The sequence below is a fragment of the Scomber japonicus genome, chromosome 5 (assembly GCF_027409825.1).
Source record: "Scomber japonicus isolate fScoJap1 chromosome 5, fScoJap1.pri, whole genome shotgun sequence".
Lineage (NCBI taxonomy): Eukaryota > Metazoa > Chordata > Actinopteri > Scombriformes > Scombridae > Scomber > Scomber japonicus.
The window spans coordinates 26369625-26389591 of NC_070582.1; the positions used below are offsets into that span (position 1 = coordinate 26369625).

Genomic DNA, 19967 nt, shown 5'->3' on the forward strand with positions numbered 1-19967 from the left:
TAAAAAGGAATAGTACTATACTATACTTTACTACTATAAAACGACAACAGTAGCCTAATAAAAAAAATAGGTACCATCATGTACAAAAGCAATATTGGTGTTGTATGATAGGATACTTGAGTTTGATCAAGTATTTTTTTTAATTTTTCATATACTACTACTACTACTACTAACAATAATAATAATAATAATAATAATAATAATGATAACAACAACAACAATGATAATAATAATAATAATAATAATAATAATAATAATAAGACAGTAGGTGGCGATGTTGCGGCGGCAGTGGGAGGCAACAAATGAAAACAGAAGCGAAGAAGAATTGTGTCACGTGACTTCTTGAAGACCAGGAAATACGGTGTCAGATTCACGGTTAGATCAAAACAAATAAAGACTAGCTTGTTAGGGAGCTCAGAGTTATATTTTCTGTCATCACCCGGAATCACATACGTCTTAACATGGATGGTAAGTCGTGATTTAACAACTAGGCAGTCCATGTTTGTAGCTGTCCCGCCGAACTTACGCCAGACAGCTAACATTAGCTGGTTAGCTTGCCTGTTACTGCCTGTAGCTGTCAGACCTGTTTTTATTTTCAGCTAATTCCTTTATCGTGTTTAACAGCTAGCTGTAGTTGCCATTAAACTTGTCCATTATTTTAATATGACATCTCGTCTTAACGCTGCCTGATACTGAGTCTTTCCTCAGCTGATTACTGTTGCATTAGCAATGTCTCACCACATTCATAACTTCATTAGTGTCGGCCCGACACAAGTAGACAACCCAGACCCCTCCCTGAGTCTGCCTGAAGCATTTTAACTTTAACTTACTCTAGCTTTTAGCACCAGGGGGTGACATGTACTGCTACCCAGTATTTATTTGCTGTCTGTTTGTATTGTTTTGTGTTTAACTGCATTTTCTTTTTTCTGCAACAATTAATCGATTAGCCACTAAATTAATCTCAAACTCTTTTGATAATTGATGCATCATTTTGAGTCAGACAAAAGTCTTTAAATTATCTGATTCCAGCTTCTTATTTGTGACTTGTGTTTTCTTTAATATTCAATGACAGTAGACTGAATATGTTTTGGTTAGACGAAACAAAACAGGACATGAAGGTATTACTTTTAATCATTTTTAGTGCAGTTTTGTGTAACAAAGTGCACATGGTTTCTCCTTAGTGTGGACATCACTTTAACTAAATAATGATTTTTTTTTCATTCTTCTTCAAATGTTCTATTTGAACATTTAGAGGCCTGGAGAGGCTCTAAATGTCACAAGATCAAAGGGGAAAAAATGAGAGAAAAGTAACTGAAATAATTGAAATTGTGATGGAAATGTAATATTTTGTCCTAGACAGGTGTGTCTGAAGATCTATAGAATCCCTTTACTTGTTTTTATCCATAAAAAATGATTATTTGAAATCCTTAAAATGACATCAACTCCTCTTCCTATATTGAAAAACTATGAATACACAGATATTTACCCTTTCAAAAGTTTAACCTCTGGATGCCAGAGGTCTCTTACTTCACTTATGTGTAAAACTAATAATGTGCAGAACATATTGTTGAGTGGGGGGTAATTTTATTCAAATTAGGGTTTATTCTTTAGGCAAGGTTTTTTTTTTTTTGCTGTAAAAACTCAGATGTCAGGAAAGATCCAAATCAGTTTGCCTGAAATTTCAACCATCAAAAAGCCAATGTTGCAGTATATAACATTTCCTGACACTGTATGTGTAAGCTGGTATATTGGTATGTTACAGTCAATTGTTCAGTTATACAACATAAACTCTATATATCTAATTCTGTCTTTCCTATCTCTCCACAGAAACACTTTTTCAGCTAAAGGTACGTGATGAAAATGTTGAATTGGTTTCATTTTGATATGAAAAAAAGTGGATGATTTATTCATTTCTTGAATGTCATTCTCTTTGGTTCACAGTTCACCTCCAAGCAGCTGGAGAGATTGGCCAAAAAGGCAGAGAAGGAGTCTGAAAAGGAGCAGGCCAAGGTCAAGAAGGTGAGGTACATGAATGGGAAGTAACTTGGATGAAAAAGTAAATGTGTGAATAAGAGGGTGTTTTAAGAAAAAAAGAAAAAGTAGTTTAACCAGCAGTACTCTTTCTGGCTCTCCATGTTCAGCACAGATGAAACAATGTCAAGCATCCACACGGTTCTTATCTATACTGTGAACATCTATCTGTCATCTTTTTCTTTCTTTGTTTTTATGAGGTGAAGCAGAATAATGTGTGACATGACCTTTGCAGTAGGCCTGTAGGAGAAAAATGTTTGGGTGTGGCTGATTGTAATTTTTCTTTCGTCTTAACTGTGACCATAAATAACTGTTATTTGCCTGAATGTGGTTAAATAAGCAGTGATTTGTAGAAATCACGTGATATTGAGCAGTAGATTCTCTCTCCCCATTCTATTTGCAGTTGCACACATTGGTCAGCAGGGGGTGTTATAGCTATAGCCTTGGTAGTTTACTGAAATTGATGTGTCACTTTTTCTATAATGACAAAATGCTTATAGAGGAAATATGCTTTTGTCATATGGATATTAGGTAGCTCTATATTTTTTATCACATGTTTGAAGGTCACAGAAGAGATATGCAGATGACCTGCAGATTTGGAACAATGGGGTTATAACACAGCCCATTCTTCATTATCTCAATAGCCAGAGATATTTCCCTGTTGAGTCACGATAGTCTTCACTGCCCATATCCTGTTCAACAGCTCACATGTATTTGAAATGAGAAGATATAAAAGTGCTGCTGCTGTTTGTTTTCATTGCTGTTGAAAATATTCAGATTATTACAGAGCTGCATTTTTTTTTTAGATCTACACACAATGAAATTACTACCAAAAAAAGACGGAAAAAACCCCAGTGAGATTAACTTTGTTTTGTGTATTTAAACAAACAAAAATAAAGCCATATATGTAATTGTAATGAAATTAGTAACACATACAGGCAGGGCCGGCCCGTGGCATAGGCAGTATAGGCAAATGCTAAGGGCGCCGTCCATCCAGGGGGCGCCACAAATGGGGGAAGAAAAAAAATGTAACTTCCACTATTCTTAAAACTACTTGGTATCATGTCTTAATATGAAGATAATAAGCCCACATTAATTTAACTGCATAGCAAAGCCTGTTAAATAGGAATACTAATAATAATAATGATGACACGTTACTTTCCTAAGACGCCCCCCCCCCCCCCACTAATTAGACTGTACCTGCTACCTGGGGGAGGATGGTCGTTTTTTAATGTGACCCCAAGGCAAGCTCGACAACAACATGTCAAAACGCCCTAAACTGTCTGGTGCCCAGGGGAGGAAAAAAAGAAAAGAAGAGGAGGAAAAACGAGACAAAGACAGAGGTAACGTTACAATAAAGATGATGTCATGACATTATTTGTGTGTTGCAGAACGACGATAACGACGTTAACCATTAGCATAACATGGTTTGTTGTTAAACTGTTAGTTTTAACGCCAGTTAATGTTATGGAAGAGCCTAAGTTGGAAAATAGTAATGTAACTACTCCCACCTTACTTCCCAGCAAGCACATTTTGGTTGAAAAGACGTCTATGGTAACCGGTGAAAAGACGTTGAAAATTGGTTGAAAAGTGAACGTTTTTTTACCGGCTATATGGAGACGTTTATTCAACTTTTACATAGAAAACATATTTACCGGGAATTGCTGTATAGAAAATTCCCAGCTTATTTAGTGTGCAGACATAGCCTATATAGTTTCATATTTATGATATTTTATTCAACATTAAATGCTTTGAAATTACGTTTTGTTTAGACGTCATTTCACCTCCTCTCATTTATAGAAAAAACGTCAAAATAATCAATAGAGCTACAACTGAGGTAATTATCAACCGACATCAAACTAATGTGTGTTTTGTGACACGTTGATGTTGTAACCGTTTTCAGACGATTGAAAAGACGTTCAGACCTCATATCAACCTGTTTTTAACCGGAAATCAAACGTTGAAATTACGGTTTGTGCTCGCTGGGTTTCCTCAGGGTAATGTGTAAATATTAGATCTATTCAGCATTTTTATTAACATCTGGTTAGCTAAGGTTTTCTTAGCTTGTAATAGTCAATCAAAATGCTATTCCTTTTCCACCCTTTTATTATAGTTGTAAGCCTAGCTGTATGTTGTGTTACAGTTCATATTGTCTAAAGTGTGTTTATAGTGTTAAACTTTACATCAGTGTTAAAGTGCACATCATTCATGTTATAGCATAACTTAGCATTCCCACATTCTATATTATACTGCAGTTTACTACTTCTTTGCATTCTGCTAATCAGCATTTTGTTGTAATGACAATAACATTGAATCTTATATAGTTTGCATATCAGAAAAAGTACATTGTATATTATACATGTACAGTATAGTGAACATCATGCATGTATCTCTTAGATTTTTCATTTATATTATTTCATTTCATTTTATTCTTGAAATCATATTAGCCTATGTATCATATCATATTTATTATTAGACTGGTGTCACATACTCCTCTTCTCTCTTCAGATGCACTGTTGAGGTTTCTCAGTCCCACCCCTGCAAATCTTGGGCCACCTCCAGCATCAAGCGCTCCTCCTGTTGCCTCCACCTCAGCAGCACCACCCAGAAGTGATGCAGCAGCATGTCACTTGTTTACACTTTTTATTTTGTGGGTATTTAAATCTTATACTTTATGTAAGCTATTTATATTATATTTCATATATTCATATCATATTTTTTTGTATTTCTTTCTAATTTGTTCTAAGTATTTTGATTGGGCAATTGCTTTCTTTAAATAAAAGAATGTCCAAGATAAAGCTATTCAGTTTCTTGTGAGTATGAACACCAGCAGTGGAATTTACTTCGATGCAAGGGGGGCGCCACCTAAAATCTTGCCTAGGGCGCCACATTGGTTAGGGCCGGGTCTGCATACAGGATTTTACCACCATGTGTTAAAAGCTGGTTAACAAGAGATGTTTACATATAAGAAGAGTTGAATTCGTTAGTTTAAAGTAATGGATAAAAAGTACATGAAAGGCTGAAATAGATAGCTAATGGTATAAATGATTATATATAAATGGCTAAAATAGACACTTATCTTAAAAGAAAGGAATACCAATACATGGTGAGAAGAGATAGCTAAAAGTAATGGACCAATGGTTTATCATATTATAGGTATATAACTAATAGGGTAATACTTGAAATAAACAGCTTAAAGGTTAAAACGTCCAGCTTCTGACATTCTAACAGGTAGCTGAAATTGAAAAGTCAGTAGTATCAAACATATTACAAGATCTAATCCAAATAACATTCACTTTAAAATAAAGTCAGAGAAACACATTGACAGGTGGTGTGAGTGAAGGGTTACTTGAGGTCATCTAAGAGGGGCTGTGGGGGGTACACCATACAAAAAGGTTAGAAAGCACTGGACAACATGGAGAACATGAAATAAAAATAAATGAGTTGATTAGTTGATATCGGTAGTTAGCGATTTTTCAAGAATAGACACTGAACCTTTACTAGAGAAAGCTTCATAATGCAGTTGTTTGCCTTTTTATTTCTTAATAATAAGATCACTTTGGGAACAGTGTATGTCATTATTTTTGACAGAGAGTAAAGAAGTTAAAACTATTCCTTGTATGAGTCTATATTGTTAATAATCATTCATTTCAGTCTGTCCGTGTAGACCAAAGATTAGGATTGTGAAACTTGACTTGTGTACACATGGAAGGTCATATTCACAGTTGAAATTGTAAAGTAAAGTTGAATTGGAGGTGTGTTTTTTAGCATTAACTGTGGTTTTTGTCTCGTTGCTAGGCTCTGACTCAGAAAAACGTGGAATGTGCCAGAGTTTACGCTGAGAACTCCATCCGGAAAAAAAATGAGGGTCTGAATTGGCTGCGCATGGCATCTCGAGTTGACGCGGTGGCCTCTAAAGTCCAGACTGCTGTCACAATGAAGGCGGTAAGTGAATGCGTCGAGTCAGCTTTCTAGTACATGCTGCCTCTTATTATACATGTACATCTCTTTAGCCAAAGGTTTATTGAGTCTGCTGGATTATAAAGCAACTATTTTCCCTAACCCTTTCCTGTATCACATCATTTCTTCTATTTTGTGTTTTATATATTCTTATATCTTTTTTTCCCAGGTGACCAAAAACATGGGCCAGGTGACAAAGGCCCTGGACAAAGCTCTGAACTCCATGGACCTCCAAAAGGTCTCTGCTGTCATGGATAAGTTTGAAACCCAAGTCCAGAACCTCGATGTGCACACTTCAGTAAGTGGCTGCACACTATGTGCATTCATACTTGTTTATGTGTTTTCATAAAGTGTTTTGGCCAAGTGTTAGGCGTACTCATCTTCTGTTATAGCTCTAATAAGGACTCAACAAGTCTCATCTGAGTTAAAGCCTTTTAGCGCTTTTTTCCTGTTGGATCCAATCTCAGTTGTCTCTCTCTCACCAACACCAGGTGATGGAGGACTCCATGAGCTCTGCAATGACACTGACCACACCTCAGGAGCAGGTGGATGACTTGATCCACCAAATAGCAGAGGAAAGTGGTCTGGAGGTTATGGACCAGCTCAATCAGTTGCCTGCAGGAGCCACTTCGGTGGGCGCAGAGAGCTCACGCAGTCACGATAAGGAGGACCAGCTGTCTAGACGGTAAGGAACAGTATTGGTACTAGTTAATATGTGAGAGATACTCAAACCGGGGTTATGCAATAGCTGTTTATCTGTCTTGTGTTTCCCTTTGCAAGACATCAAATCTCCCTGCTCTTTACCTGGTAAAACTCTAGTCATTCCCTGGCAGGATAACAAGTAGCACATGAACAGGCAGTGCTGCAATTAGAATAGAGCATGAGGTCAGTAAATTAGATTGCACTGTGAGCTGCTGCCCCCACAAACACACACACACACAACACTACTGTCATGGTTGGAAAATCAACAAGACAGATGCACTACCTTTAGCTCAAATAGAGAAACTCAAAGACAAAAGATTTTTCATTGTAAAATGATGAGTGGAAGGACCTGCAGTTTGGGAAGCAGCATGTTTTGATGGTGAACAATACTTTTCACTAGCTTTAAGTTTTAAGTAAAGCTGCCATCTTTATCTGAACAATAATGTCGAAAATCAAATTGCACAGATTTTACAATTAAATTAATCAAACAATTAGTTGAACATATCCATTACTTTAATTCTTAGTTGACCAAGAATTGAATATAATAATTGATAATAATCTTTATTTATATAGCACTTTTCAAAACAAATGTTACAAGGCCCTTCACAGGGCAATAAAACAGAACAGATTACAGAGTGGAGAGAGCAAGAATAACTACTAAAAACAGAACAGTGTTAAGGTTATTCAACAACCAATACAATTATAGCATATTAAAGAGACAATTACAGAGATCTAATAAGTGGAATAAAATCATTAAAAAAGAAAACAATTGGCAAAATCCTTAAAACACTGGTGGAAAGGGGAAAAAAATACAAAAATTGATGTTCACACAGAAAACATAAATATGTATAAAAGTATACACACAAATTTGAATAATGAATATTGAATAAACTAATTAGTCGATTATCAATATAGATCGACTAACTGATTAATCAACTAATTGTGTTACCCACCGAAAAGAATTGATGGGCACTTGTCACCATTTTCTTACATTTTACACACCAAGCCTTTAGGTAATGAAAAGAAATCACCTATTTTTACTATATCACAAACCTCAGGAAGACCCCCCCGCTTATAATGATTGTACTGTACAGTGATTTGTTGTCTGTTGTCTGTTGTGTTGCCATGGTGGTCTTTCTCTCCTAATCAGTAGCTATTTCTGGAAAACATAATTAGGACACTACGCAGAGACCAGCTTCCACACACCAATCTGTCAGTTCCTCATTTAGCAGGTGTTAAAATATGCAGCTGCTGTTGTTGTTATCTCGTTATCGACTGGCAGGATATCATGTAATGACGATGGAAGAAGGGGTTTTTGCTCTACTCATGTCAAAGCAGGCTTACGGACGTTATAACAGCCACTCCAACGACTATAGTTTAACACTGGACCCCAGGTGACTCCAGCGTCTCTAAGGATTGATGTTATAACAGCCAGAAGCACTAACGAACCAAATAGTATTAAGAGTGAAGAAGCCCATTGGTTGAGAGGGAAAGCATCCTCCACTATCTGCAACCCAGAAGTGTAGTAGCCCTTGATTCAGCCCTCCTTGGATAACCATGACCACTGAGAATCTTCAGACCTCAAGCACGCTGACAACTTAAAAGTCCACCACAGCGAATCTAATTAAATCATCAGCAGTAGATAATCTAGAGTAGCTGTAAATGTTTTTGATGTCTTCCACTGGTTTCACCTCCCACCTTGCTGCAGTGATGTAGCAGCATACGCCAGCAAGCATTGGTACACTTTGATGTCACCGTCGAGTGTGGTTAGCTTGTTACCAGACTCGTTTACACATTCAAATACGTTGAAAGTATAAGACTGTGCAGATAGAAGTTAACTACGACTCACAAGGTAACATAAACACAATAACTTAAACTTATAAGATCGTTACATTACTTTGGAGAGGGCTGTGTTTGTATGTTAAGTAATATTGAGAATATTGTTAAAATAAAAATTAGAAATTGGACTATGTACTTTGGGAACCAGTGGTTCTGCCCACGTCAACACAATCAACCAATCAGAACTTTGTATGTGTGATTAAGAATGGGAACGTCGTCTTCTATATGTATGGAAAATAACAATACAAGTTGTTGTATGCCAACTTTAAGAACACTGTCCTACTGATAGGTTAGTAGAGCATTAGTAGAATTAGAGAACAAAACAAAACAAAAACCCAACCACACCCACTACTATTGACTCAGGATCTGGTCAGAGGTGCAGCACACCCAAAGCTAGAGCTAGAGAGGGTAGGACGACATGACCTTTTAGCCTGGTCTTAAGTAACTCTGATTATCACAACTTTGAAATGATTCTTAGTGGGAGTTCAGAGAAAAATAACAAGACATTTGTAATTCATAGCCCCTCGTGTCTTTGTCTGTACTACCACTAGGAGTCACAAAAGTTATACATTTGAACCTGTTTTTTGACCTCTTCTTCTCACTTTAGCAAGCAGCTTTTTTATTATGATGTCAGCTGCCTAGACAATTTGACATCAAAAGTGTTTTTTAATGTTCATCAATTATTTAATTTGGTCATTTATATACATATGAATCAATGCAAATCATTCATTCAGGCGGGGGGGGGGCTTCTTTATATGTGCACCAGAAGTAGAATTTCGTTGGATGTTGTTGAGAACAAGAGAGCCACAGGGTTTTTGTTGTGTTGCTTCACAGTGCTGACTGCTGGGAAAAATGTACCTGAGTGCAATACACCTTTTTTCAAGGCTTTTATCTCTTTTTCACAAAAGCTCTACACAATTAAAACTCTCCCACATTTTTTCTACACAACTGCAGGTTGGCTGCTCTGCGGAACTGAGAGCTCGTCCAGAGAGAGGTGATGAAGCCTACGGCTGCGTGGAAGCAGACGAACTTAACGACGGCAACAGGAGCTGCCTGTGTTTCTATTGAACTGTTCGTACCGGGAGGACTTAATGAGACTATTGATTACCATCCCCTTGTTCTATAAATATACACACACACACATACACACACACACACACACACACACAGGATAGAAATATCACTCGAGAAGGCCACGGCCACCGATCTCCCTCTGGTTCACCTTCCCCACTTCGATCCATCTCTACTATCTTCCCCTCTAATTCCCAGTTGTATCTCATTTTACCATTTTCTTTTCTTTTTTTTTCCTCCCGTTTTTTTTTTCTTCCCATTTCTCCACCACCACCTCATCTTCACATGGTCCTTGGATATAGTCTTTATATAAAAAGAGACACATTTTACAAACTGTATAATGAAGAAAATGAAAAGGTAGAGTTTTAATAGGCAGTTATAATGATTATAAGGGAGTTGGGCGTCCCTGGCTCTTACTATGAGCAGGGTGGGGTAAAGATGTTTGGGTTTTTTTTTTTTTGTTCTTTGTTTTTGGGCTCTTGTCTTGTTATCCTTTTGAAATGGATTCTTCTGATTGGAGGAAGGAGCCAGATAGATTTGACAGGAGAGAAACGTAGTAAGACAATTGTCTATTTCTTTAAGTTTAAAATAGACAGTGACACTAACAGACATAATCTCCTTCCCTCATCAGTCATCCAGGTGACTACTTCATGACATCAATACAACGCTGTACACAACACAGGACAATCCTCAGACCTTTTTGTTTCTCAGTGTCAAAATGAATTATTTGTGTTTTTCTTTACTGTTATTCTGATATGTTTATTGATTATTATTCATGCCTGTATTCAGACTTCTTGCTTTTGAACGCCTTATTTGGGATGCAGGCGCTTGCATAGGTGCCCCCCCCCCCCCCCCCACGCCAGTGCCTGGAGAACAGTAGCGTAGAGAGTAAACAGCCGCAAAGTGAAGCTGAACTCCACAGACGACGGTCAGAACAAGGAATTTTCCATTCCTCCCCCACCCCTACCAGACCAGATTCAGATGTTTTTGTCACTGTCTTGCCAACTGCACTTCAACTCTGACTTTGAGTGCTAGCTCTGGTTGTCAGAGCGGTCATAGATGGGCGCTTGTTATCTCTTTTATCTGTAGTGTGAAGTTACCTGATATCTCGTGTCTGGATTTTGGGGTTGGGGGGGCACAACATTTTGAAGCCCCTGTCAGATATTTTTGTGGAAGCTTCTGACTCAAAATTACATGATCATATCCACCTGTCTCAGTCACATTCTGAATAATTTCAGTTCTAGTATGGATACACATGCTAGAATTCCTTTCACAAATTGGCAAGAATCAGTCACTCCTCTTGATTTACCTCCATAACCACAGTTGTGCAGTTTGGTAAATGCAGGACTTGAACTGAATGTGATATTTAAAAATGAGAATTAAACAAACATCCAGTGGAATTTAAATAATGTTTTTGAGTAAGATTGGTTCCTTTTCCCATTTTTATTCCCGACGTCTCTGTATGAGCCCTGCATTCAGTTGCCTATCGAGTGCTTTGACTGGTTTTGATGTTTCCTTCTTTAAAAGTTGGGTGGAGAGAGCAGGCAAACGGAGAAGCCAAACCTCAGCCTATGACAGAGCAGCTTCACCTTCGTTGATATGTCAAGTTTTTTTGTCCATTTTAACTAGGGAGGGTTTATTTATATTCAAGCTTCCGCAGACTTTGCAGCACTTTTGTTTTTGTATATTTATCTTGTGGAAATAAAACCTTGCCCTCTGACGCTATCTTTTGTGTGATGAGTGCTTGTAGACACGTTAATGTATGTGTTCGTGTTCATTCATATGTATGTACGAGGTTTCAAATTTCGAGCAACAGTATATGGCACTAAAAGCATGAAGACAAAGAAGCAGCAGTGAGGGCACAATCTTTTCTTAAAATGAAATCTACTTCTATTCATAGATTTCTCATGGTATCATTTACTTTGATGTCATCCCTACTTGCACATACAGACTGGTGACAAATTAAAGGAAAAAAACTGGCACATGTCTGAATGCTTGACCCTTACAATGAGGGGATCCAGTGACTGTGATGTGCTTTGGGGGGGGCATTTTGCTGGTATGGTTTGGGTTCACTTGTCCTTTTAGAGGGAAGGGTCACTGCAAATCAATAAAAAGCTGCTTTGAGTCATAACCTTTTATAATGAAACATTTCTATCCTGATGGGAGTGGTTTCTTCCAGGATGACAGCGCTCCATCCCCCATATCCATAGAGCAGGAAGGGGTCACTGAATGGATTGATTAGGATGAAAATGATATGCTATGGCCTTCATAGTCACCACATCTCAACCCAGCCGAACACCTATGGGAGATTTTTTGGAGTGATTTGTTAGACAGCGCTCTCCACCACCATCATCAAAATATCAAATGAGGGAATATCTTTTGGAAGAATGGTTTTATTAATATTAATGCAGAAACAACAGTTACCTTAACAAGTTTACAGTTCAAAGTGTCAAATAGTCTTAGGCTAGGTACTTCCACTGAGTTAAATATAGAAGAAGTCCATCTAAACCAGTATTCGGAGCCTTTTGAGAAAGCTCAATAGATATACAGTTCTTTTAGTAGTGGTCAGGCTACAAAACCAAACTGTAATAGAGAAACCAAACACAACGGAGCAAATTCTTTGTCTGAAGAAGGTAGGACTCATGTTGCACTTCACTGACTGATGTCATCTTACAGGATTTCAGGCTGTTGAGGTCACTATTACAGTCCCCTCTGAATGTCATTGGGGCCACCAAATGATACTTTGTGTTGTCCTAAATATATTTCAAAGACATCTTGAGGCCAGGGGCGTAGCTACCACTCTGGACACAAAGGTCAGGTGGTAGGTATTGTTTCTGTTGATGAGGGCACTTAACCAGCTGTCTACCTTCTCTAATTACACACTGTGGGGGTTTAAAGGCTGATTAGACAAACTCTTCAAAGCTGCTCTAAAAAAAAGTTCATATCAACAATTGTTCACATTGTAATGCAATGTGACAGCATTAAATAAAATAATAAAATGCCCAAACATTTAAATTTGTGAAAAACTTCACAGATTTTAATGGCTAGTCAGTTATTTCTTAAGGTGAGTTAATGCAAAGCTAAATGTCCCCCTTGTGTTATTTTGTGAATTTTACAGCTTGAGTGTTGTGTAGTCCATGTGGATAAAGCCCAGTGGTCATTTGCGGTATTGCAGCGAAAAATCCCCCTGAAGCCCAAAAAGCATTTTCCCATATAGACCACCTTTTTAAAATATTCTGTAAAACTGTACACAGGACAACTTGAACTGCAAACAAGGTCAATCATGACTCTTTCTATTATGAATTTTTGATCCATCGATCCATATTTGTAAAAGTTTCCTTGAGCTGAGAAAAGCAATTTAAAAATCTGTGACATCATCACAATGTAAACTCTATGGGCTAAGCTACAACTCGCAGGCGCTAGAACACCTATTAATTTTTGGTCCATTATCCATTATTATAATACATCCATGGCCCATACCAGCCACTGTACTGTGTTTGCAGACATTAGCTGTAGCTATAGCTAGCAACGTTTACATCTGACTGATCTCAGAAGTCACTAAGATCTCCAGTTCTTTATCCACTTTCTCTCATTATTCCTTTTATCTCTTATCTATGTTCACCAGGTGGACTCATGAAGCCTGAGGGTGGACACTCTGCCACGATTTGTGCTGCAGAAAGTGAGTTCATGCATATTCACATTCACTTTAATCTTTGCATTGGCCTGTGGTGGACTTTGAGCTCCTGACATCAGCATTTCTAGAATCCTGGCTACAGCCCTGCTGTGACACTCTGTTGCCAGGCCGTCCAGCCAAAGATAAACTTTGTGTGGACTGGTGCTAAACTGGCATTTGGGGACAATGCTCTTGGGGTTACTCATTATGGGTGCCTGTGATCTTATTTGTAACACAACGCAAGGCAGATCATAACCGCTGCTCCAAGTCCATGAATATTCACACAGACGCTCAAAACCAAAAACAGTCTGCTGTGTTCTCTGGGTAAACAGTTTGCATGACACACAGAAAACAGTCCTGTAATTTCTCACTGAGGCTATTACTTAGAAATGTGTGGGTGGAGATGGGTGAAGATGGAATTCTTTTTCACTCTTTCTCTGCATCCCTTTGTCTCTCCTGCTACCGCTCTTCTTTTCTGTTTGCGAAATAAGTCATGAGGTAAATTATCATACCATGGGTAAATAATTAGAAAGCCCGGGGACTGGAGTAGCACAAATGCCAGGCAGGAAATGTTCGTGCCTGGCAGCCCCATACAACTGGCTGTCACTCCACGAAATGTCAAAGAAGAGGCCAGAGCGATCACCCCAGCAGGTTGTCTTGGCGTGCGCTGAGTGTTTCCACTGAGGACTCCCCCGCCTTTTCTTTTTCTGGAAGCCTTGACTTAGCTGTGGTGACAGAAGGAGGACGCACAACTCATGAAAACACAATAGATGATGAACCCGTCCCATGACATACTTTTACACCGTGAACAGTTAGTATTCAGGATAAACCCGGATGGCGTTCTCACTGGAAATCAGTGACCTCGCTGACCCTCTGCTGGGGAGGTTATGAATTGAAAATGGCTTTTGAATATGTGAGTGACTCCCAGCAGGAGCTAGTGACTATATAAAGGGATGCTTACGGGGTTATGCTGACAGAATGGAGTTCCCCTTTAATGCTACGTTCCTGAGATGGGCGGCAGTGTCGGGTTTCCTGGTCGTGTCCGCTGTTTGTGTATGACAAATAAGCAATAGCCTACTTGGCAGCTAGACTGTAACTAGAGATTGGAGCTGAGGGAATGTGTTGATTTTCCTACGTGAGCATAATGAATCAGTGTCACTAGATACTATAGGGATTAAAGGTCAGGGGACAGAAACACAGAGTCAGGATTAAGTGGGCAACAGAGAAAGGTAATGCATGTTCCAGGTTGGTACAAGCTATGGAAAAAGACAGAGGATGAAAGAGAAATGAGGCAGCCAAACTGTAAGCACCAAACATTCCTCTGGTTGGCCTGAATTTAACGAGCTCTGCTTTATTAGCAACTCTATTATTTGTACCCCCCACCCACCTTCCCGTCACCCTCACAGTCCCCCTCACAGTGTTTCCTCACCGCCCCCCTCTTTCCCCCTCCTAGTGTTCCCTCTCACATGTGACCGCCCCTGTTTATTGGCTGAGGGACAAGGGAGAGCTGACGCTTTGGGCCGCCGATTGGATTAGTGACGGATTACGTCAAGTTAGTCAGAGTCACCCAGAAAAAGAAAGGAAGTGACGGCATTTAGCTTCAAAATTAAAGGCAGATGACAGATAAACAATAACGACATATTGAGACTGGTTGTCAAAATTGGGATTTTGTAGAAAAAAATATGAATTGATTAAGTGACCAATAAATAACTGAAAATATTTTTTAAATGAGTTTTAGCCCTAATACAGTGAATTGTCGAACAGTAATTAAAACCAGAAATCAGCACAGTGTAGCCATAGGAAATCTTATTTTTGGAGTTTGGAATCAAATGGAAAAAGTGAAAAGAAGCTGAATGATTTTTTAAAAGGTATGTAATATTACGTTTTATAATGTATTTGATGATCTCATGATTATGCCTTTCACATGCTTTTATGCATTCAATTATTTATTTCATAATGCCTTATTTATTAATTTTAAACAAAGTCAATTTTAAACTTTGGGTTTCCATGCATGACATTTTGGAGAGAAAAAATAAGAAGATGAGAAATGATATTTATTAACGATTTCAGTGTGGGGCTAACTTACAAACTAACTAACTAACTAACTCACTCACTCACTCACTCACTAACTTGTTATCTCGGAGTGAATTTCAAACTGTCACTAACGTGTCTAGTTTCCAGTCTAGATTTATTGTGGCATTTCCAGACCGGAAGTGTGATGTGTCTTGCGGCCAGCTTTATAGGAGCTGCTCCGAGCAAACGGCAGCTACGATGCTTTTAGTCTTCATCAACCGGGGAGACAATAACAACGGTAGACGAGGCGAGGCTTTGCTTTGCAGAGACGGACATCTTAGCATCGTGTAGAGAGAGAGAGAGGAGCCGTCGGAGACCTGTGTGAGTGTTTGTTGTGAGCCGGGGGCTGCTGGGCTCGGACAGGACGGGGCGGGGTAATGTTTAGGTTCCGGTATAAAGCTAGCGAAAAAATGGGAACCAGACGAGATGTGGAGCCGGCTGTCGACGCTGTCGTTTCATACCAGAGACTACAATGAGAAGTTTACCGTTGTGGTGTAACAGGGCGGCGGTGTAAGCGTGTGGGGAGGCCGCTGGCGGGGGAGAAGCGTGTCTCTGTGGCGCCCCTCCGCCCCCTGTCCGTCAATACGATGAGGACGCTATTTACATTCTGCTGTCTCCTCCTCATCACCGGCGGAGCACACCGGGCGTGGGCCACCGGAAACCTGACTATCGACAGCAGCAGCGACACCAACCAGACGGCCGCCAGCAGCAGCAGGTACATCAGAATCGGGGACGGGTCGTCGCAGGAATTTGAGTTTCCCGAAAACACCAACGGCGTGATTGTAATCTCTAGCCGCTACCGGAGCGCCGCGACTAGCAGGAAGGGCCGCCAGAGCTGGAAACAGACGGTGACAGTCCGCTCCCTGGACCCGGAGGTTCTCTCCATACTTAATGTAACGGACAGTGGACACGCAGGACCAGCTAAGAGCTACATAATCAGCATCCGCTCCGGGTTCCCAGGTAGGGCTCAGCTGCAGATCCAGTTGCTAGACCTGGACCAGGATTCTGTCCCGGTTCTAATCGAGGAGAGGACGGATTACTCCATCAAAGTGGCGCCAGGCAATGATGACCCGGCCACCCGACTCACCCAGTCGGGTGGCCTGTCCCATTTCTCTGAGAACCCTGTATTGTTTGCCTTGCTGCCCCTCATCTTCGTCAACAAGTGTGCCTTCGGGTGCAAGGTGGAGGTGGAGGTTCTGCGGGGTCTGCTGAAGAGCCCTGTGCCGCTGCTTCTTGGGGTGCTGGGTCAGTTCCTGGTGATGCCCTTTTATGCCTACTGTGTGTCCCGGCTGGCCGCACTGCCCAAAGCGCTCTCCCTGGGCCTGGTAATCACCTGCTCAGCCCCAGGCGGCGGGGGCGGCTACCTGTACAGCCTGCTGCTTGGAGGAGATGTGACCCTGGCTATCTCCATGACGCTGGTATCCACAGTGGTGGCGGCAGCAGCCATGCCTCTGTCGTCAGCTCTGTATGGGAGACTACTGGGTGTGCACGCCGCCCTGCATGTGCCATTTGTGAAGATCCTCGGTACCCTCCTGTTCATTGCCATCCCCATCTCACTGGGCATGCTGGTCAAGCTGCGGCTGCCAGCCCTCACTCGCGTCCTGCTAGCACTCATACGACCCTTCAGCTTCGTGCTCATTGTGGGTGGCATCTTCATGGCCTACCAAATGGGCGCGTCCATCCTGGCCAATGTTAAACCCCAGATTGTGGCAGTTGGGATGACGGTGCCTTTGTTGGGGCTGGTGGTCGGGGCTGTCCTGGGCAAACTGGTGGGCCTGGCCCCACCACAGAGGAAGACGGTCAGCATCGAGGTGGGCGTCCAGAACAGCCTGCTGGCTCTAGCAGTCATGCAGCTGTCCTTCCGCCGGATGGAGGCTGACTTCGCGTCCCAGGCACCCTTCATCGTGGCCCTCAGCAGCACCTCAGAGATGCTGCTCATCGTCCTGGGATACTTTGCCCAGAGGAGGTTGTGTGGGTCCGCCGTCCCCAGGAGTGACGCCTGATTGTAGCCACAGTTTTTGTTGTGAACTTTTTGAACGAATGAACGCTTTGAAACCTGTGGAAAAGCTAGCGTCCACAGTCTTGGCTACAAGACGCCCAACAATCACCAATCCAGTTGTCACTGTTGTTGTACACAGGACAGTGAACAGACTTTTTGTGGTTCTTTTTTGTTGTCGTTGTTTTCATATTTTTCATGAAAACCAAAGGCCTTTTACCCCCTCTGAGACCCCTTTTTTGTGTTTATTTTACAGTATGTACTTTTTAAAATCAGATTATACTGTGAGGTACTCGATGTAAATATTCCTAAGAAGAGAAATACCTATAAAAGAAAAGATATTTTTCTACCAGATTACTTTTTGTAATCAAAAAAAGCAAAGATTGATTTGTATCATGTTTACAAGAGGTCCATGTGTCTTAGCCCAGGGGGGTGGGGTTTTTGCGGGGGGTTGAAGTGGAATCGTTTGTGATTCAAAAGGGAACATGATGATGTTTTGAAAGTATTTGCTACTGATTGTGTTTCCTGGATCTGCGAATCCATGTACTTGAATATTTAGAGAGGACAAATGAAGAAAAAGTCAATAAAATTAAAAAAAACATTGTCAAAGCATAATTGAGTTTGTGAAGATGACTAACCGGTTTGTGCCAGCAGGCTGTTTGTTAAAGCAGAACTGTGGTTGCGTTTTCCCGGAATACAAACACGTGGTTGTTTGCACTTTAGTTACTGTTGGGTTTCAATTTAACACGCAGAGGTTAGAACTAACAGCTGTGACATAGATCATGGGATATTTTGTGGAGTAAAGTTACTGAATTTTCACTATTTCATGTAATAGGTCCTGATCTGTGACTGAGATCCTGTCAGGGAGGAAAAAAGGCCTCTGAAACTGTGTTCACACATACAGGAGAAACAAAACCCTCCAATGCAATACAATCACATGTATGCATTATTGAGTGGAACTAAATGCTACATGTGTTGCTTCCCATGTGTAGCTGTACAGATTGATTGGAGAAACTAGAGCGTGTCCATCATACAAGGCCACAGTGACTACACCACTTACAGAGGATCAGTTCACCATACAAAAAAAGACACAAGCAGAGCTCAGATGATTGACAGCAAATCAATGAGCACATGTTTTCATATTGAATTAATTAATTCAGTGAACATTGTCTGGTTCCTGTGTTTTAAATGTGAATCATAAAAAGGCATTTTAAGTATTTATTTGACATTTCATAGGCAAGATGGGGAATCCATTCAGTGAGAAAATAATCTACAGATTTAAAAATAATAAAAAATATTTATATCTTTATGTACTGAATTGTTTTACAGTAAATTAAACCAGGAATAGTATATAAAAGAGCTTCAATTAGGGCTGGACAATATCATGATACATCGCTATTGTGATCTAAGACTAGTTATCTTTATTTTTTGTTTTTCAGAATTAAACTCTCAAAACTGTTGTATTGAAGTTCAAAGTGGAAAATGTAGCATTTAGATTGGTGGCAGGAATTTCACTGGCAGTTATTTTTAAAAATGAAACCAAAACTAGAAGCAGTGCGTGACCATGTGCGTGACTCAACCTTTTGATACATTTAATTGTGCACTTACATCTTCACAGTAAGAGATACATTATGAATGTTGAAGTACTCTATTAGAGAGAGAGAGAGAGAGAGAGAGAGAGAAATAAAAAAAAACAAACACTGGGGGAAATGATTGTGAAGCTATGTGTGTTTAGGCTGATGTGTGTAGACTGCCTTCAGTTTAATAATGTACTAAACTTATTGTACAGAGGACAAAGTCTGGCTTTTATCGACTTTAGCGGTACAATGAACCCACCTATGTTGTCTTTAATTAGTGAGTTGAACTGTTGATGTTGGTGGTGGATGGCTCAAGGTTCAGAATAGTGCTTGGTGTTCAGAAACAACAGTCTCTTTTCTGTCAGAGAAACAGTGAGTGAAGGAAGAGGAAGGCATTTTTATGTAAAGGATGCATTTCCTGTTTACATGAGTCTCAAACAGCGGTCTTTCATGTGCTTTTATTAGCTCATTTTCGGATTGGGGGGGGGGGGGGGGTTGTAGTGGAAAACAAGAGTGTTCAGGCCTGCTGTTTTGGCCCAGCAGATTTGACTGAACTCTCAGGAATGTACACAGCTGTAAAGCCTCCAGGCTGAGCTGAGGTTTGTTTCTACAGCTACAGTGTCGGTGTGTTTCAGTCCCTCCTGCAGCCACATTACAGGGCAGGGGGAAGTCCAGCTCTACGCACTTCTCATAGTGAAACAGATATTGTAAGAAGTGTCACATCTGAGTCCTGACTCATTTCCGCATGTTCAAACATATAATCTTTTCCTGGGGCCATTACTGATTCTTGTTACTACAAGCAGAGGAAAAAGAAGGACTCAGATCTTTGACTTAAATACTAGTGTAGCCAAGCTGTAAGAAAGTAAAATAATTAACAAGCATTATCACCTAAATCTACTTAGAGTATCAAAAATGTTCATTAAAAAAGAATGACCCTTTTCATAGTGTGTCATAATGAATTATTATTAGCTATTACCATGTATGTTTTCTGGTCAAGGCAGAGCTATTTTTTTAACTTCATATGACTGCAAAAGAACCCAATTGA

General features: G+C 40.1%; 2 protein-coding genes across 2 annotated transcripts; both read left to right on the forward strand.

The window, feature by feature from the left end:
- Positions 1-352: 352 nt before the first annotated feature.
- chmp1a (charged multivesicular body protein 1A) lies at positions 353-9705 on the forward strand. Its single transcript, XM_053318637.1, has 7 exons — positions 353-468; positions 1828-1847; positions 1942-2019; positions 5830-5976; positions 6161-6289; positions 6483-6676; positions 9487-9705. Exons 1-7 carry the CDS (start codon positions 462-464, stop codon positions 9506-9508), a joined length of 597 nt encoding a protein of 198 aa, XP_053174612.1. The 5' UTR covers positions 353-461; the 3' UTR covers positions 9509-9705.
- A 5877-nt stretch (positions 9706-15582) lies between these two features.
- Positions 15583-17726, forward strand: slc10a3 (solute carrier family 10 member 3). Its single transcript, XM_053318630.1, has one exon. It carries the CDS (start codon positions 15937-15939, stop codon positions 17350-17352), a length of 1416 nt encoding a protein of 471 aa, XP_053174605.1. The 5' UTR covers positions 15583-15936; the 3' UTR covers positions 17353-17726.
- The last annotated feature ends 2241 nt before the right edge of the window (positions 17727-19967 follow it).

Coding starts and splice junctions, on each gene's coding strand:
- chmp1a (XM_053318637.1), top strand. Junction 2,020..5,829: donor AGCAGGCCAAGGTCAAGAAG/GTGAGGTACATG, acceptor TCTCGTTGCTAG/GCTCTGACTCAGAAAAACGT. Junction 6,290..6,482: donor ACCTCGATGTGCACACTTCA/GTAAGTGGCTGC, acceptor CACCAACACCAG/GTGATGGAGGACTCCATGAG.
- slc10a3 (XM_053318630.1), top strand. CDS start 15,937: ATGAGGACGCTATTTACATTCTGCTGTCTCCTCCTCATCACCGGCGGA.